Source organism: Marmota flaviventris, chromosome 6 (assembly GCF_047511675.1).
Source record: "Marmota flaviventris isolate mMarFla1 chromosome 6, mMarFla1.hap1, whole genome shotgun sequence".
NCBI classification, from domain to species: domain Eukaryota; kingdom Metazoa; phylum Chordata; class Mammalia; order Rodentia; family Sciuridae; genus Marmota; species Marmota flaviventris.
This window is the reverse complement of record NC_092503.1, coordinates 30,751,176-30,765,144: the sequence shown is the minus strand read 5'-3', so window position 1 is coordinate 30,765,144 and position 13,969 is coordinate 30,751,176. Positions and strand designations below refer to the sequence as shown.

General features: G+C 36.1%; 1 protein-coding gene across 4 annotated transcripts in view; it reads left to right on the top strand.

Moving 5' to 3' along the window:
- Positions 1–13,969, top strand: part of Eya4 (EYA transcriptional coactivator and phosphatase 4) — a 65,671-nt gene that overhangs the window by 26,717 nt on the left and 24,985 nt on the right. For all 4 annotated transcript variants that reach the window (XM_027938485.1, XM_027938484.1, XM_027938483.1 and 1 more), the window contains exons 8-9: positions 3,649–3,782; positions 5,263–5,346. In XM_027938485.1, coding sequence (XP_027794286.1) covers positions 3,649–3,782; positions 5,263–5,346 — 218 coding nt within the window. The remainder of the gene's footprint in view (positions 1–3,648; positions 3,783–5,262; positions 5,347–13,969) is intronic.

Genomic DNA, 13,969 nt, shown 5'->3' with positions numbered 1-13,969 from the left:
GTATTGTCATGGATGTGAAGCAACTGGAACTCTTGTTGTTAGTAGGAGAGCAAATTAATACCCTCACTTTGGAAAAAGTTGATGTCTACTAAAGATGCACATATGCCTACCCTCTAACCCAGTAATCGCCCTGTGAGGTATAGATACTCAAGAAGAATGAGTGCTTATATCCACAAAAGCATGTACAAGAGTACAAATGGCAGCTTTCTTCATAATAACCTAACACTGACACTAACCCAAATGTCCCTCAATAGGAGGGATAAAATTTAATATATGTATTTCATGAAGTTTTAGCCACATAAATGAAAGAACAGAGTTGTTCTAGGTCTAATATGGATAAACTCAAAGACATAATGAGCAATGAAAATTTCTTTTTTAAAAAAAGAATGCATGACACTTTCTAAGTGTTTAATAAATTTAGAACTATTTTTCATGGTTTGCTTTAAAAGCTGTACTTTATTCCCATCAAAACATTTCTGTCCACATTTTTTTCATATTCTTAGAGCATATTTTAAGACCCTCTAGTAACTTGCAAAGTATTAATGGGAATAAATTCTTCTGCATATGAAAACCAAGATACTTCTTATGACCACATCTTTTCCCTTCACAACTGTGGCATTTACTGGATCCCAGATTCAAATAGCCCTGTTGTTCCTGCTAAATTTCTTCTTTATTGACCCAGTCTACAATTGACTTCCCATAACTGATGGCAATAATTGAGATTTTGTAAGTTTCTATTCTTTCAGCTCTTGTACTGTGGGAAGAACAAAGCTGCCTTATGGTATATAACACCTAGAAATTGATTTAAAATGAATATCAAGACAGGTTTTAGGGACTATTATCCAAAAAATTTTAAAAGCTTACTTAAGAAGAGAATATCAATTTGCATCATCATTTTACTTAAATGAGAACATTCAATTTGCAGAATATAGTAACCTTAGGAAAGGTTCAAAAAATAATTTAAAATATTTTAAGTAATTTTATTAAAAGTTGATGTGTTTTCAAATAACTGAAGCCTCATTTAACACATGCAAAAGCAAGCTGAAACATAATTTACTACAAAATAGGGCTATATTTAACCCTACAACTAAAAAACTTTAACAGAGAAACATATGCCATGAACTTACAATATTGTAAAAGCAAATACTATTTGCAAACATATTTTTTGTGTAAACATATTTTTTGATCCTGTCCTGACATGCACAATATTTCCATAGAAAATGTTATAATCAAAAGAAATAAGATATTGGCTATGTAAAAACTGCTGTTTCTCAGAAAAATAATAATGCCGAAGGGACTGGTGACTGGTATGTATGTAGCCCAGTGATAGCACATTTGCCTAGGATAATGCACAAGGCCCTGGGTTTGGTCCCAGCACTGATAAAAAGGAAAGAAAAAAAAATAATGTATATAAGTATGCCTGGTTTGTTCAAATTTATTTATTTAGATTAATTTCTGCTTGGCTGCCTTGAGAATTCTTTTACTTTAATTTAATGATAAAGCATGATAGCCACAACATCTTTATGTTTAAAAATGTGCAATTTAAACTTAATATAGTTTGCAATCTGATTCTCCTAGAAAGTTTTATTTTATACATATGATTTAAATCAAATTAAACATAAATCTGATTTTCCCTCAGTAGTGCAAAAAAGTAGCTACTATTACCGGTACTTTAATGTACAATGAAACAGATTCAGAGAGATTGAAATTCTTGAAGTTATAGATTAAGACTGGCTCCTTTCTCATGGTGGCCTCAGTTTATCTTAAGAACCTCTAACAATTTTTCACTGTTCATGAGGTACCCTCCACCTGCTAAGATATATTGTCACTAGCTTTAGATATGTCAGAATTTTAGGTATTTGTGAGAGATACAGACACCAGCTAGATAAGAAGTCTGAACCTTAGGATATGGCTGGATAGAGGTATAAACTTGATCACAGGTGATTCAATACAGGTTCATTAATACATAAGAGGGTAATGTCACCCAAAATATGGAGTGAAAAGGATGGTGATCAAAAAATGGATCTCTTTTAAAAAAAATGGATCTCTTCAATACCAGCATATAAGGAATGGCAGGACGGGAGTCCATATCTCCTAGACAGAGAAGGGCTGGTGTTTAGGGTTTAGGTGAACTGAAGCTAGCTTTTGATAAATCAGATACATGGAGTGGAAATAATTGTGTTGTCTGATACTTTAGCCACTGGCCATTCATGGCTATTGAACACTTAGAATGTGGCTTACCATAGTTTGAGATATACTATACGTGTAAAATATGCACAAGATTTTAAAGATTTAGTATGAAAATGAGAATGGAAGACATATCATTGATCATTTTTTATATTGACTTCATGCTGAAATGATATTTTTCATATTCTGAGTTAATAATGTGAGTCAATTTTATATCTTTTTACTTTTTTAATGCGGCTGCTAGAAAATGTTTTTAGTCAGCTTTTTCACTGCTGTGACAAAAAGACATAACCAGAACAATTATTTATTGTTTATTTTGCAGCTTATAGTTTCAGAGGTCTTGGTCTATAGTTAGCCAACTCCATTCTTTATGGCTTGAGGTGAGACAGAACATCGTACAGAAGTGTGTGGCACAGGAAAGTAGCTCAGAACAGGACACCAGGAAGCAAAGAGAGAGTTCTGCTCAACAAGGACAAATACAGATTCCACAAAGACAGCCTCTGATGTCCCACCTCCTTCAGCCACACCCTTCCTGCCTACAGTTAGCATCCAGTTAATCCCTATCATGACACTCAATCCCTAATTGGGTTTAAACTCTTATAACACAATCATTTCACCTCTAAACTTTCTTGCATTGTATCATTCATGAGCTTTTGTGGGATACCTCATATTTAAATCATAACAAATATAAAATTATGTGTGCAGTCATATCTGTGGCTTGCATTTATTTCTATTTCATGGAGCTGGTATATGAACTATTATTCTTCTAAGAAGTTTCATTTAAATGAGAAGATAGCAGAGAGTATCAAGATGGAAATGCAAGGTCAAGAGAAGGGACTTCTAAATTTGTCAGTGGACCACAGAGAAGGTTGAAGGAAAGATGAAAAAGGGTTTTTGATTAACCAGGCATGATTCCCTAAGAGGTGGAGCTAGGGAGTCCCCTTTGGATAGGATTGATCTAGAAGGCATCCTCTGTACTGTGACCAAAAAGAACGTGAGGATAGAGGGCTGGGGTTGTGGCTCAGTGATAGAGTGCTTGCCTCGTACATGCAAGGCGCTGGGTTCAATCCTCAGCACCACATATAAATAAATAAATAAAATAAAGGTATTGTGTCCAACTACAACTAAAAAATATTAAAAAAAGAAAAAGAATATGAGAATAGAGCTAAATATAGATAAATATGTAGGTGAAGGCACAGAGATAAAGTTGAAGATGTGATGTATAAAAAGTATTTGGGTTTAATAGATCATATAAATTAAAACAGAAGAGATCTGTATGACCAGTAAAAATTTTGACTCAATTAGAATTTTTGGGTTTGGGATTATAATAATTCTTTTCTTTTTCTTTTTGTCACAAGATTTCTATTATACAGAAATTTGTTAAGATAATTAATAATGGAGGCCCATACCTGATCTAAATATGAAGTGCTCTTCTTGATACAGGTTATGTTTTTGCAGGAGAGTTTGATACTGTGCAAAGCCCCTCCACACCTATCAAAGATCTTGATGACCGAACATGCAGGAGTTCTGGGTCTAAGTCCAGAGGCAGAGGCAGGAAAAACAACCCTTCCCCACCTCCCGACAGTGACCTGGAGGTATGCCTGCTGATTCTTCAAGAGTGCAGTCTGTTGCTCTATTTTAGTGATTGATGGATTCTCTAGCTTACTCTTCCATTAAATTTCAGAATTAAAGTAAAAAAGACATATCATGAACTGAGTAGATCTGCTTTGTCACAGGCATTTTACAACTCTAAGTTCTGAAATTTCATATTGAATGACCATTATAATAGTAAAATGAAAAGCAATAACAACTCAAAAGTAATAGTACTTTACAAATTCTAAGGCCTGAGATAATCACATCTTTCTATTCAAATTGGCAAAAACAAGCAGAAAGTTTTAAAAATAAAGCCATTTTGTGGGACCATTTCCTAAGAACATTATATTTGGTAGGATTAAAGTAATGAAAGACTTATACATATGGGTTAATATATTTTAAAACATAAAATAACCTGTTTGGAAAAGAAAGATCATCCCAAAATAGGAAAATGTCATTTATTTGACTTATGGGTTTAAATTGTCATATCTGGGAAAATTTAAACTATGTAATTTTCTCATTTAAGAGCCCTTTTGAGATTCATGTATACTAAGCAGGTTTTTTTTTTTTTATTATAAGACATCAAGAAAAACTACTATTACTCGTAATGTTACTTCTTATACAAACTCCTGCTTCAATTGAGAAAAAAATTAATTTCCGGATTTACTATACCTCCACATAAAAGGTGATTCTTTTGCCTGAACAATAGCAGCAAATTTAAATGCCTTCAAGAACCTAGAAGGTAATATTAGTGATGAGACTGGGGAGCCCAGCAGACCCTGGAAGAGGAGAGCATTGGTCCGTTCTAGGGGACCTGTCATTGGTCCGTTGCAGGGGACCTGCCATCTCTGCAGTGTGGGAGTATCAGCCAGCCTGGCCCCAATCTCAAGTTTCTCTGTTACAGTCAAAACTCTGAAGCTTGATGAAATCTCTTAATTTTGAAATGGTGATAAATAATTTCGAACCTTTTCAAACTCCGCAGGTTAGACAACATATTCATTGACCTAATCTGACTCAACGGTCTACACTTTGCATTTTCTATTTAGAGGTTACTCACAGATTCTTTTAAATATTTTTAAAACCCAATTCTTTATATGTAAATTGCAAAATTCCATGAATCCATGAGGTCTAAAACTTTAAGGTATATATAGAAGTTAAGCACACTTTTATTATAAAGTCTAAATGTGTCTTTTTTTTTTTTTTTTTTTTTTGGTATTAACTACCAGTAGAAGAGTTTGAATGAATTTATGCAGTTTAGATCATCAGATATTAAGCTTATTATCACTTGTATTACTCATGTTTTTCTGGATTTACAGGAGTTAGAGTTTTCAAATGAAAAATAATAATGGAATAAAAAATTTTCTGTAAAACAATATCAAGATTATACCTGAAAATGTAGGGAGATGTTTTCTACTTATGTAGAGGTTTCTGTTTCCTTTAAACTTTGTGATTTTTTGATATTGATTTTTTTTTTCCCCTCAGCGTGTGTTTGTCTGGGATTTGGATGAAACCATAATTGTTTTTCATTCACTGCTCACAGGGTCTTACGCACAGAAGTACGGCAAGGTAAGGAATCAAGAACTACTGTACTTGTTAAAAGAAAATGCTAGAATGAATATCCACACACCTATTTGTATCTCATATTTATTTTTATTACCTGTTTCATAATGAACATACTTCACAAATGTATTTTCTTAGCTCTAACTAGTACTTGTTCTTAACTAGTACTTGTTCTTAGCTCTACTGTACTTGTTAGAACTTATTTTATTCAAAAATCAAAGGTCACTTAAAAGTACTGTTAAGTGCTTTTATTGCAATCTGTCAGATCTTCCCTTAGTTATCTATTTCCAGTGGCTTACAGGACTTTAACATGAACTGACACACTTCATGAAGCTAATGAGAAATTGGATGCCCTCTTCGTTCTTCATAATGACTTTTAGCTTTTTACAACAAAACCAAGTTTCTTACTCTTACACAATTATTTGAAAAATCAGGAATCAAAATAGACTTTTAAACGTTTGGAAACCATGTCTTATTCCCTACTAAGAGAACTTGAAGAAATTGAACAAATCTGTTGTACCTGTTACTATCGGATTCTATTTTGAAACAAGCAGTCCTTCTTTTTTTGTCTGACAGAGTTTTTGGATTGATGAATGAAAGAATGTTTCTGTACCTTGAATATGAACCTGAGAGATAACACCCCCTCAGGTTACTCATAGTCAGCAACAGAGGATCTCTTTGCTTCCCTGCCTTTCTCCCCTGCTGTTGTTTTCCTAAACAGCTTCTTATAACATAGTGTTATTCACTGTTTGAGTGCTGTTCCCAAGACTGATGCAGCAGCAAGAGGCCTATCAGCTGGAAACAAATTTTTAGGCCATTACTGTTTAAGACCTTGACAATTTAGGATTCATGATCTAACCAGAATGGATTGAGAATAAGCTGGTCTGCTTTTGACTACTGTACTTAAAGTTAGATAGAACTTGGTTCCTTAACACATCACACCTACACAAGCATCTTATTCTTTTTAGCAACACACTAATTGATAATGAGTGTCTCAGGCCAGCTCAACATGTGTTTTTTAGCAGTTATGTTAAGAATTGTCGTCTAGACAAACAGTGATCAATTTCATTGAAACTTCTTCCTCAATTGCTCTTTGGGCGAATCTATATTACCATGTTTTGGGTGTAGGTAATGGAAGTTTCTAAACAGATATGAAAAGTAACAACCATTTCTAAATGGACTTTTAGGCCCTTGTCACAATTTTCATCTAAAGCATTCATCTCTAAAGTAAGATGAATACATGTGCATTAGATACACAAGACTGTCAACTTGGATAAGGAAAGAAAATACTAGAATGAATATCCACACACCTATTTGTATCTCATATTTATTTTTATTACCTGTTTCATAATGGACATACTTCACAAATGCATTTTCTTAGCTCTAACTAGTATAACAAATCGCCCACAGATTGGGTGGCTTAAACAGAAAACAATTATTTCTCATAGTTTTGGAGGCTGGGAAGGCCAAGATCAAGGTGTCAGCAGATTTGATTCTGGTGGGGGCCTGCTTCCTGGCTTCACAATGGCTATCTTCTTGCTGTAACCTGATATGGTGGAGAGAAGAGAAATAAAAAGCAAGGACTTTTGTCTTTTTACAAGGACATCTGTCTCATTCATGAGGTGTCTACCTTCATAACCCAATTATTTCTCAAAGGCTCATCCTCCCGATATCAGCACAGTGGAAGTTAAGATGTCAACATACAAATTCGGGGAGGTCACAAAGATTCAGTCTATAGCATACCAATGTGTATTAGCCATTTTTCCATTACTGTGACAAAAATTCCTGAGATGATCAAGTTGTAAGAAGAGAAAAGGTTTATTTTAGTTTTCAGTTTCAGGGGTTTCAGTCCATGGTGACATGGCTTCATTGCCTTTGACCTGTGGTGAAGCATCATGGCAGGGAGTAAGCATGTGGTAGAACAAGCTGTTAATCTCGTGGCAGTTGGGAATCAAAGAGAGAAGAAAAAATGGGTGAAGGTCCCAATATCACTTTTTTTTTAAAGAGAGAGAGAGAGAGAGAATTTTTTTTAATATTTATGTTTCAGTTTTCGGTGGACACAACATCTTTATTTAATTTTATGTTGTGCTAAGGATCGAACCCAACACCCCGCACATGCCAGGCAAGCACGTTACCGCTTGAGCCACATCCCCAGCCCCCCAATATCACTTTTGAGGGCATGTCCCCAATAGCCTCTTTTTCCCACTGGGCACCACCTCCTAGAGGTTCCACCACCACCTCTCAACATTGTCACAGGCTGTCTGGCAACCAAGCCTTAACTTTAACATGTAGGCCTTTGAGGAGCACTTATCTAAACCACAGCACTACACATGAGTATCATTAAAATATATGCTTATAATGTGTAAGTAAATTATACAAATTTGGGATACACACACTCACTCCAAATACTATTACTTATGGAGTATACAATCTAAAATGTTTTCAGAAAAATAATCTGAAGGATTTCTTCTGATATAGCATTGGCTTATAGGAAATAGCCAGTAAGGCTTATTGAATTCGTTGCAATATTTTTGTACAGCTAAGTTTCATATTAAGACAAGTGTTTAAAATAAATAATCTACCTTGAATGCATGCTCTAAATAAAGGTCTTCTCAAAATAATCACATTTGGGGCTATACCTAGATGTCCATGTTGTTCCCCTTATGCCAAGTCAGGGATGGAGATCATATTTTTTAATAACCTTTAAAATTTGAACATATTTTCTTACATCAAATCTCCTTTTTTTGGGGGGGAATTTTTATCTACAAAAATAATATCATTTGGACTCAACACAATGAATACAGAGCGTGGTAAAAACATCATTATATATGTTTGCTTTATTTTTTTTGCTATAGCGCGGTGAAGCTGCTTTGCCCAGCTGACTCATAAACTGACTTTCGGAACAATTCCAAAGTTCTCAGACTTCTCCCAGCAGTGGTACATCACTTACATTAACCTGTCCCCTCCCTGGATGACCACCTGGCTATGCAATCCACATGTCCATGTTTCATTATTTCAAAGTGTTGTCTAGAAAATTTATTTAAATCCAAAATAGGAACATTCTGCATGCTTCCAGAAGTTAAAAAAAAAAAAAAAAAGAAGAAGAAGAAGAAAGAAAAACCAGCAGTAATACCTAAAGAGCAGAGCAAGGTGAGGGGGAAGAATGGAGCTAACCACTATTTACTGCTGGTGATGTTCCACACAGTGGGTGTCACACAGTGCCAAAGGCTAGTTTGTTCTCCCTCTCTGTAGATAGGAAACATACTCAGAAAGGTCACTAAATGGGCACATGGCTGCACAGCCAGCCAGTGACACAGATGAGTCCTGGGACCCTGGACTTCTTGACTCCAGAGAAAAGCTATGTTCTTCCCGCTATAACACACCATGTGGCATAGACAATTCATCCACCAGGAATGCAATATATAAAGAGCATTTCCCAGAATCAGTGAAAATAGCAACATACGATGCAGATGGTGTGTGAGTTCTTCTTTCAATTGTACTAATTTTAATTACCTTCTCTCAGACTCTGAGATTCTTTCCCATTAAGAGGTAAAACTAAAGACATGTTGTATGAAATAGAATGTAGCAGACATCAATAGTGCTCTTCTAATAGTGCCCTATTAGAAGATAACTTCACGTTCACCATGTGTGTCGGCCTCTGGCATTTCAGAGGCAATGGTGGTAATTAAGGGCCAGGGCTTTTGAGTTGGATGAACTAAATTTGAAAATTTAGTTTTGATGTTTACTGTTTTCTGACTCTGGCCAGTTGATTAATCCCCAAGTCTTAATATCTATAAAATGGGAATAACATCATTACTGGAAAATGAGAATTAAAGAGCTAGCTAGCATGTTTAAAGGGTTTAGCAGAATGTTGGTTGTGAATTAGTGCTCAAGAATGTTGTAGCTGCTGTTTATTACTTTCAGAAACATCATCATCCCATTTAATTCTCACAATTACTTTGCTGTCTTTTATTTATTTATTTATTTGTTTGTTTGTTTTGTGATGCATGTTTTATGGATAACTGGGATAATGAGGTCTTAAGTACTTAATCAAGGTAGCAGAATAACAAATGCTGGCACGCATGCTGGAAACCAGGTCAGTCTCTTGACAAGTCCGTGTTCTTGGGACCTGCCCCTGGTTGACCATATTGAACAATGTTTTTACTCAAGGCAACTTAAGAAAATTAAAATTTAAAAAAAATTTTAAAGCTGTTTTTCCTAATCAAAATTTAAGATGCCCTATTGAATTCCATGAAAAGCAATTTAGGTTGCCTAATTTGTTGAATTATTATTTACATTTTTCTAAAAGTCGTTATTGACATCTCCCTGAATGTTGATGAGGGAATGGATATTGCCTTTTAGCCAATAAGATGTTATTAACTTGGCCTATTGAGATGTAGCTTAGGAAGAGATGTTAAATCAGGTCACCTTGTGAAACTTGGACCACATGCAGCTCAGGGCTTATTGCAGAGGGAACAGAGAGGACATTGAGTGGCTTTGGCAAGTGAAAATGGTAAAGTAGAAACTAAAGCTCCTGGATAGATTGTATCCCTTTAGCAAACAATTATTAACACAAATGTGCTTCCTGCACTCTTGGGACTTACAAATAAAATCATTTCAGGTAGTAACAACTGCTATGAAGACAATAAATCTGGGTCATATAAAGAGTGACCTGGGTGTGTGACTAGAGGGGGAACGTTGGTGCTGAGACCTGAATTACAAGGAGCCAGGCAGACTAGGGGGAGAGGGAGAATGGGGAAGAGCCTCCCAGTGGGGCACAGAGGACCCTGAGACAGTGTTCCATGAATACAAAGTCCAGTGAGGCTAGAAAGTATAAACAAGTGGGAGATCCATACAAGCAAGTAGAGAGATAGGCAAGGACAGGGGCAGGTAGGTCTTGTCCTCTGTGGAAAGGCATTTGGGAGTTTCATTAGTTGTAATAAAAAGCCACTGGAGGGTTTTAGGCAGAGTTGGGACTTGATGGTTTATAATCATCTGCCAGGTGAGAATGGCATTTAAAGGAACAAGGGTGGACACACATTGACCATATAGGAGTGTAAGATATGGTGGTGGCTTAGGCTGGAATGGTACTTTTCAGCCTTTAGTGTGAGTCGCAGTAACCTGCAGGGCTTGTTAAACACAATAGGTTGAGTCCTGCCCCTGTGGTTCAATTCAGTAAGTCTGGGGAGGGGCCTGAGATACTGTATTTGGAGCAAATTTCCAGAGAACTGGTGATCCTAAACCACTTTTTGAGAACTACTAGAATATTTTCCAAACTTTTACCTTGAGGAAAGTAGTTCTGGGTCAGGTCTGGAGGAAAGTCCATGGTCCAGTTAATTTTAGAGATGCTTAAATTTTATGGCTCTTCAGTAGAAATTATCATCTCAAAAGTCCTGAGAGTTTTAAAGAATCCTCTCTAATCAGGTTTAATCCATTGGTTCCCTAATGTATTCAGTAAAGGCTTTGAGGACTGACGGAAATTAGGTCACTTTGGTTGATTAGTTGACAATTCAGGACTCTTCACTGCTCATGATGAAAGTGACCAGGGCCATTATTTCTGGAACATTTATACTATTTAAAACTGTCTATGCTTGAAATTATTATGCATCCCCAGTCCTTTCCATTTCTTAGCTCCATCTTATTTCTACAATATGATGTTTAGAATGTAACATTTTGCTATGTGACTGTGATATTTCACATTTTTTAGTCAGAGCATTCTTTCCATTTAAAATTAGTTAATGAATGTCCCTCCACATTTTTTATTGACTCATCATAGTTGTAATAATGGTGGGATTTGTTGTTACGTGTTAGTACATGCACACAATATAACAATGTAATTTGGCCAATGTCCCTCCCAGCACTTCCCCCTTTCTCACCACTTCCCACCACCTAGTCCCCTTCTCTATTCTACTGATCATCCTTTGTTTTTCATGTAATCACCCCTACCTTTCTTTTCCTTTTTCCTCTCTAGCTTCCACATATTAGAGAAAATATACTACACTTGACCTTCTGAGTTTGTTTATTTCACTTAACATAATGGTTTCAAGCTCCATCCATTTTCCTGTAAAAGACATAATTTCATCTTTTGTGGCTGAATAAAACTCTTTGGAATGAATATATATATATATATATATATATATATATATATATATATATATATATATATATATATCACATTTTCCATTTTCTTTATTTATTCATATGTTGATGGACACCTAGGCTGGTTCCATATTTTGGCTGCTGAATTGTGCTAATATAAACATGGATATGTATGTATAGCTGTAGTATAATGACTTTAATTCTTCAGGGCAAATAGCAAGGAGTGGTATAGCTGAGTCATAATGGAGTTTCCATGCCTAGCCTTCTGAGGAACCTCCATAATGATTTCCATGGTGGTTGCACTAATATACAATTCAGCCAACATTGTAAAAGTGTCCCTTTTTTCTCCACATCCTCTTTAGCATTTACTATTGTTTGCATTTTTTTTTTAGAGTGAGAGAAGGAGGGAGAGACAGAGAGAGAGAGAGAGAGAGAGAGAGAGAGAGAGAGAGAATTTTAATATTTATCTTTTAGTTATTGGCGGACACAACATCTTTGTTTTGTATGTGGTGCTGAGGATCGAACCCGGGCCCGCACGCATGCCAGGCAAGCGCGCTACCGCTTGAGCCACATCCCTAGCCCCTTGTTTGCATTCTTGATGATTACCATCTGACTGGTGTGAGATGAAGTCTCTAGTTTTGATTTGCATTTCCCTAGGTCCTAGTGATTCTGAACATTCTTTGCAAATATTTGTTGGTCATTTGTATTTCTTCTTTTAAGAAGTGTCTGCTTAATTAATTTGCCAATTAATTAATTAATTGGGATTTTTTTGGTGTTAAGTTTTTTGAGTTATTTATATATTCTGAATATTAACCCAGAGGACACTTTATACACATAATGTACCAAACAGAGCATTTTTATTCAAAACACACCTAAGGGCAGAGCAGCTCTAGGTGAAAGGAACAGGTGAAGGACTAGAGAGATCTCATTTCCCCCACTCAGCCAATTCCCTCCCCCACCATTCTCAATCACTGCAAAGGGTTTCCAGAGCTTGGGCTGTCTGTAAGGCAGTCACACAGCTAAAGGAGCACTGAGCTAGACGTCAGAAGATGTTCCTGGATGTGCCCAAGTGAAGCCACTTGACCTCTGAACCCATGTTTGTAGTCCGTTCCCTCCCTGGAGTTCTTGTGTAGATTAAGTGAAATAATGTAAATATATAAAAGTGATACTTGGCTATGAAAACCATCATCTACCTCCCTGGTCAGAGAAACTTAAGTAATAATACACATTCTTTCCTCAAATGAGAAATGACTCAAGGCAGATAGATGTTTTCAGACAGGCTGGAGGTCAGTTTTTACTCTCACTGTGCACAAAAGGTTACTGCAATGGGCTAAAATATGGAGAGAGAGGACTTGAGGATGTACACACCAACCATGTAAACCCTGGCCTGAAATTAAAACACCTACCCACCTACCTGGCTGTCTCTCTTTCTCTCCCCCACTTTTCAATAGTGGGTAATAATAAGTACCATTTTTGACCTCTCAGCGTATGGGGCACTTCACCAAGTATCCTGCTAAATGCATTATCCCCCTGGCTTTCACCACCACCCTATGTCATTGATACTTTGTTACACAATTTGTAAGTGGCACCCAGTTGGTACTTCCCTCTCTTTGACATGGTCTTAATCTCTATACCCTTTTGGTCTCATTTTTTTCTCCCCCCTATAAAAATAAAACTCAGGGAACAAAATCATTTAGGAATGCCATTGTACTCATAAATCATCTTGTAATAACTGACTTTTGTGTATTAACTTAAAAAATAGTCTTGGAAATAATGTGACTTGTCCAAGGATCTTTCTAATATGTTATCACTTTTAAACTCTGTTGGTTGTCAACACTCCCTCTTCTGGGCAGAACTATTCCTGGATGTGCACTAAAATGGCAAATGAAGGACATGAGCATTTGAGCTCTGCTGCTTGGGAGGCTGGTAATGGGTTCTGCAGCTGAGCACCAGTTGGCACGTACAGTTCTCATCACTGCAAAAATCTAAAATAGGAGTTTGTAAATTTGACAGGATGTAGACCAGGAGTCATCCATCATCTGTTAGAGTTTGTGAAGATTACCCCTATTCCCTGATTAATTATACATTATTTTACCTAAGTTGCAGTGATTCCTTTTTTTTCATGGAAGGGGGAAGCTAAATTAATTGTGCTTTAGGGATTTGGTTTATTTTGGAGCATTAATGTATCATGTGCTCTGAAGCTATGATTTTTTTTTTTTTTTGAAGTTATTCCATAGTAAGGATACAAGGGAAATATCCCAGGTCAGAGAAAAGGCTGAAGGAAAAGTGGACAGCTGCCTTATGATATGTAATAAAAGTTCAAGTTCCTCTAACTATTTGCTCATTTCAGATTACATCTTATATAAGGGCAGAACTCAGGAAGTGATACGTTCATCTGGGTAAATCAATTGATTACTTTTATATTAAATAACCTATACATACTCACATATCTGAATAGCAGAATAGTCATGAAAATAATTATGACTTGTGGGAATTATTAGGGTGCCATGAGAATTAATCAAGTGTCTTA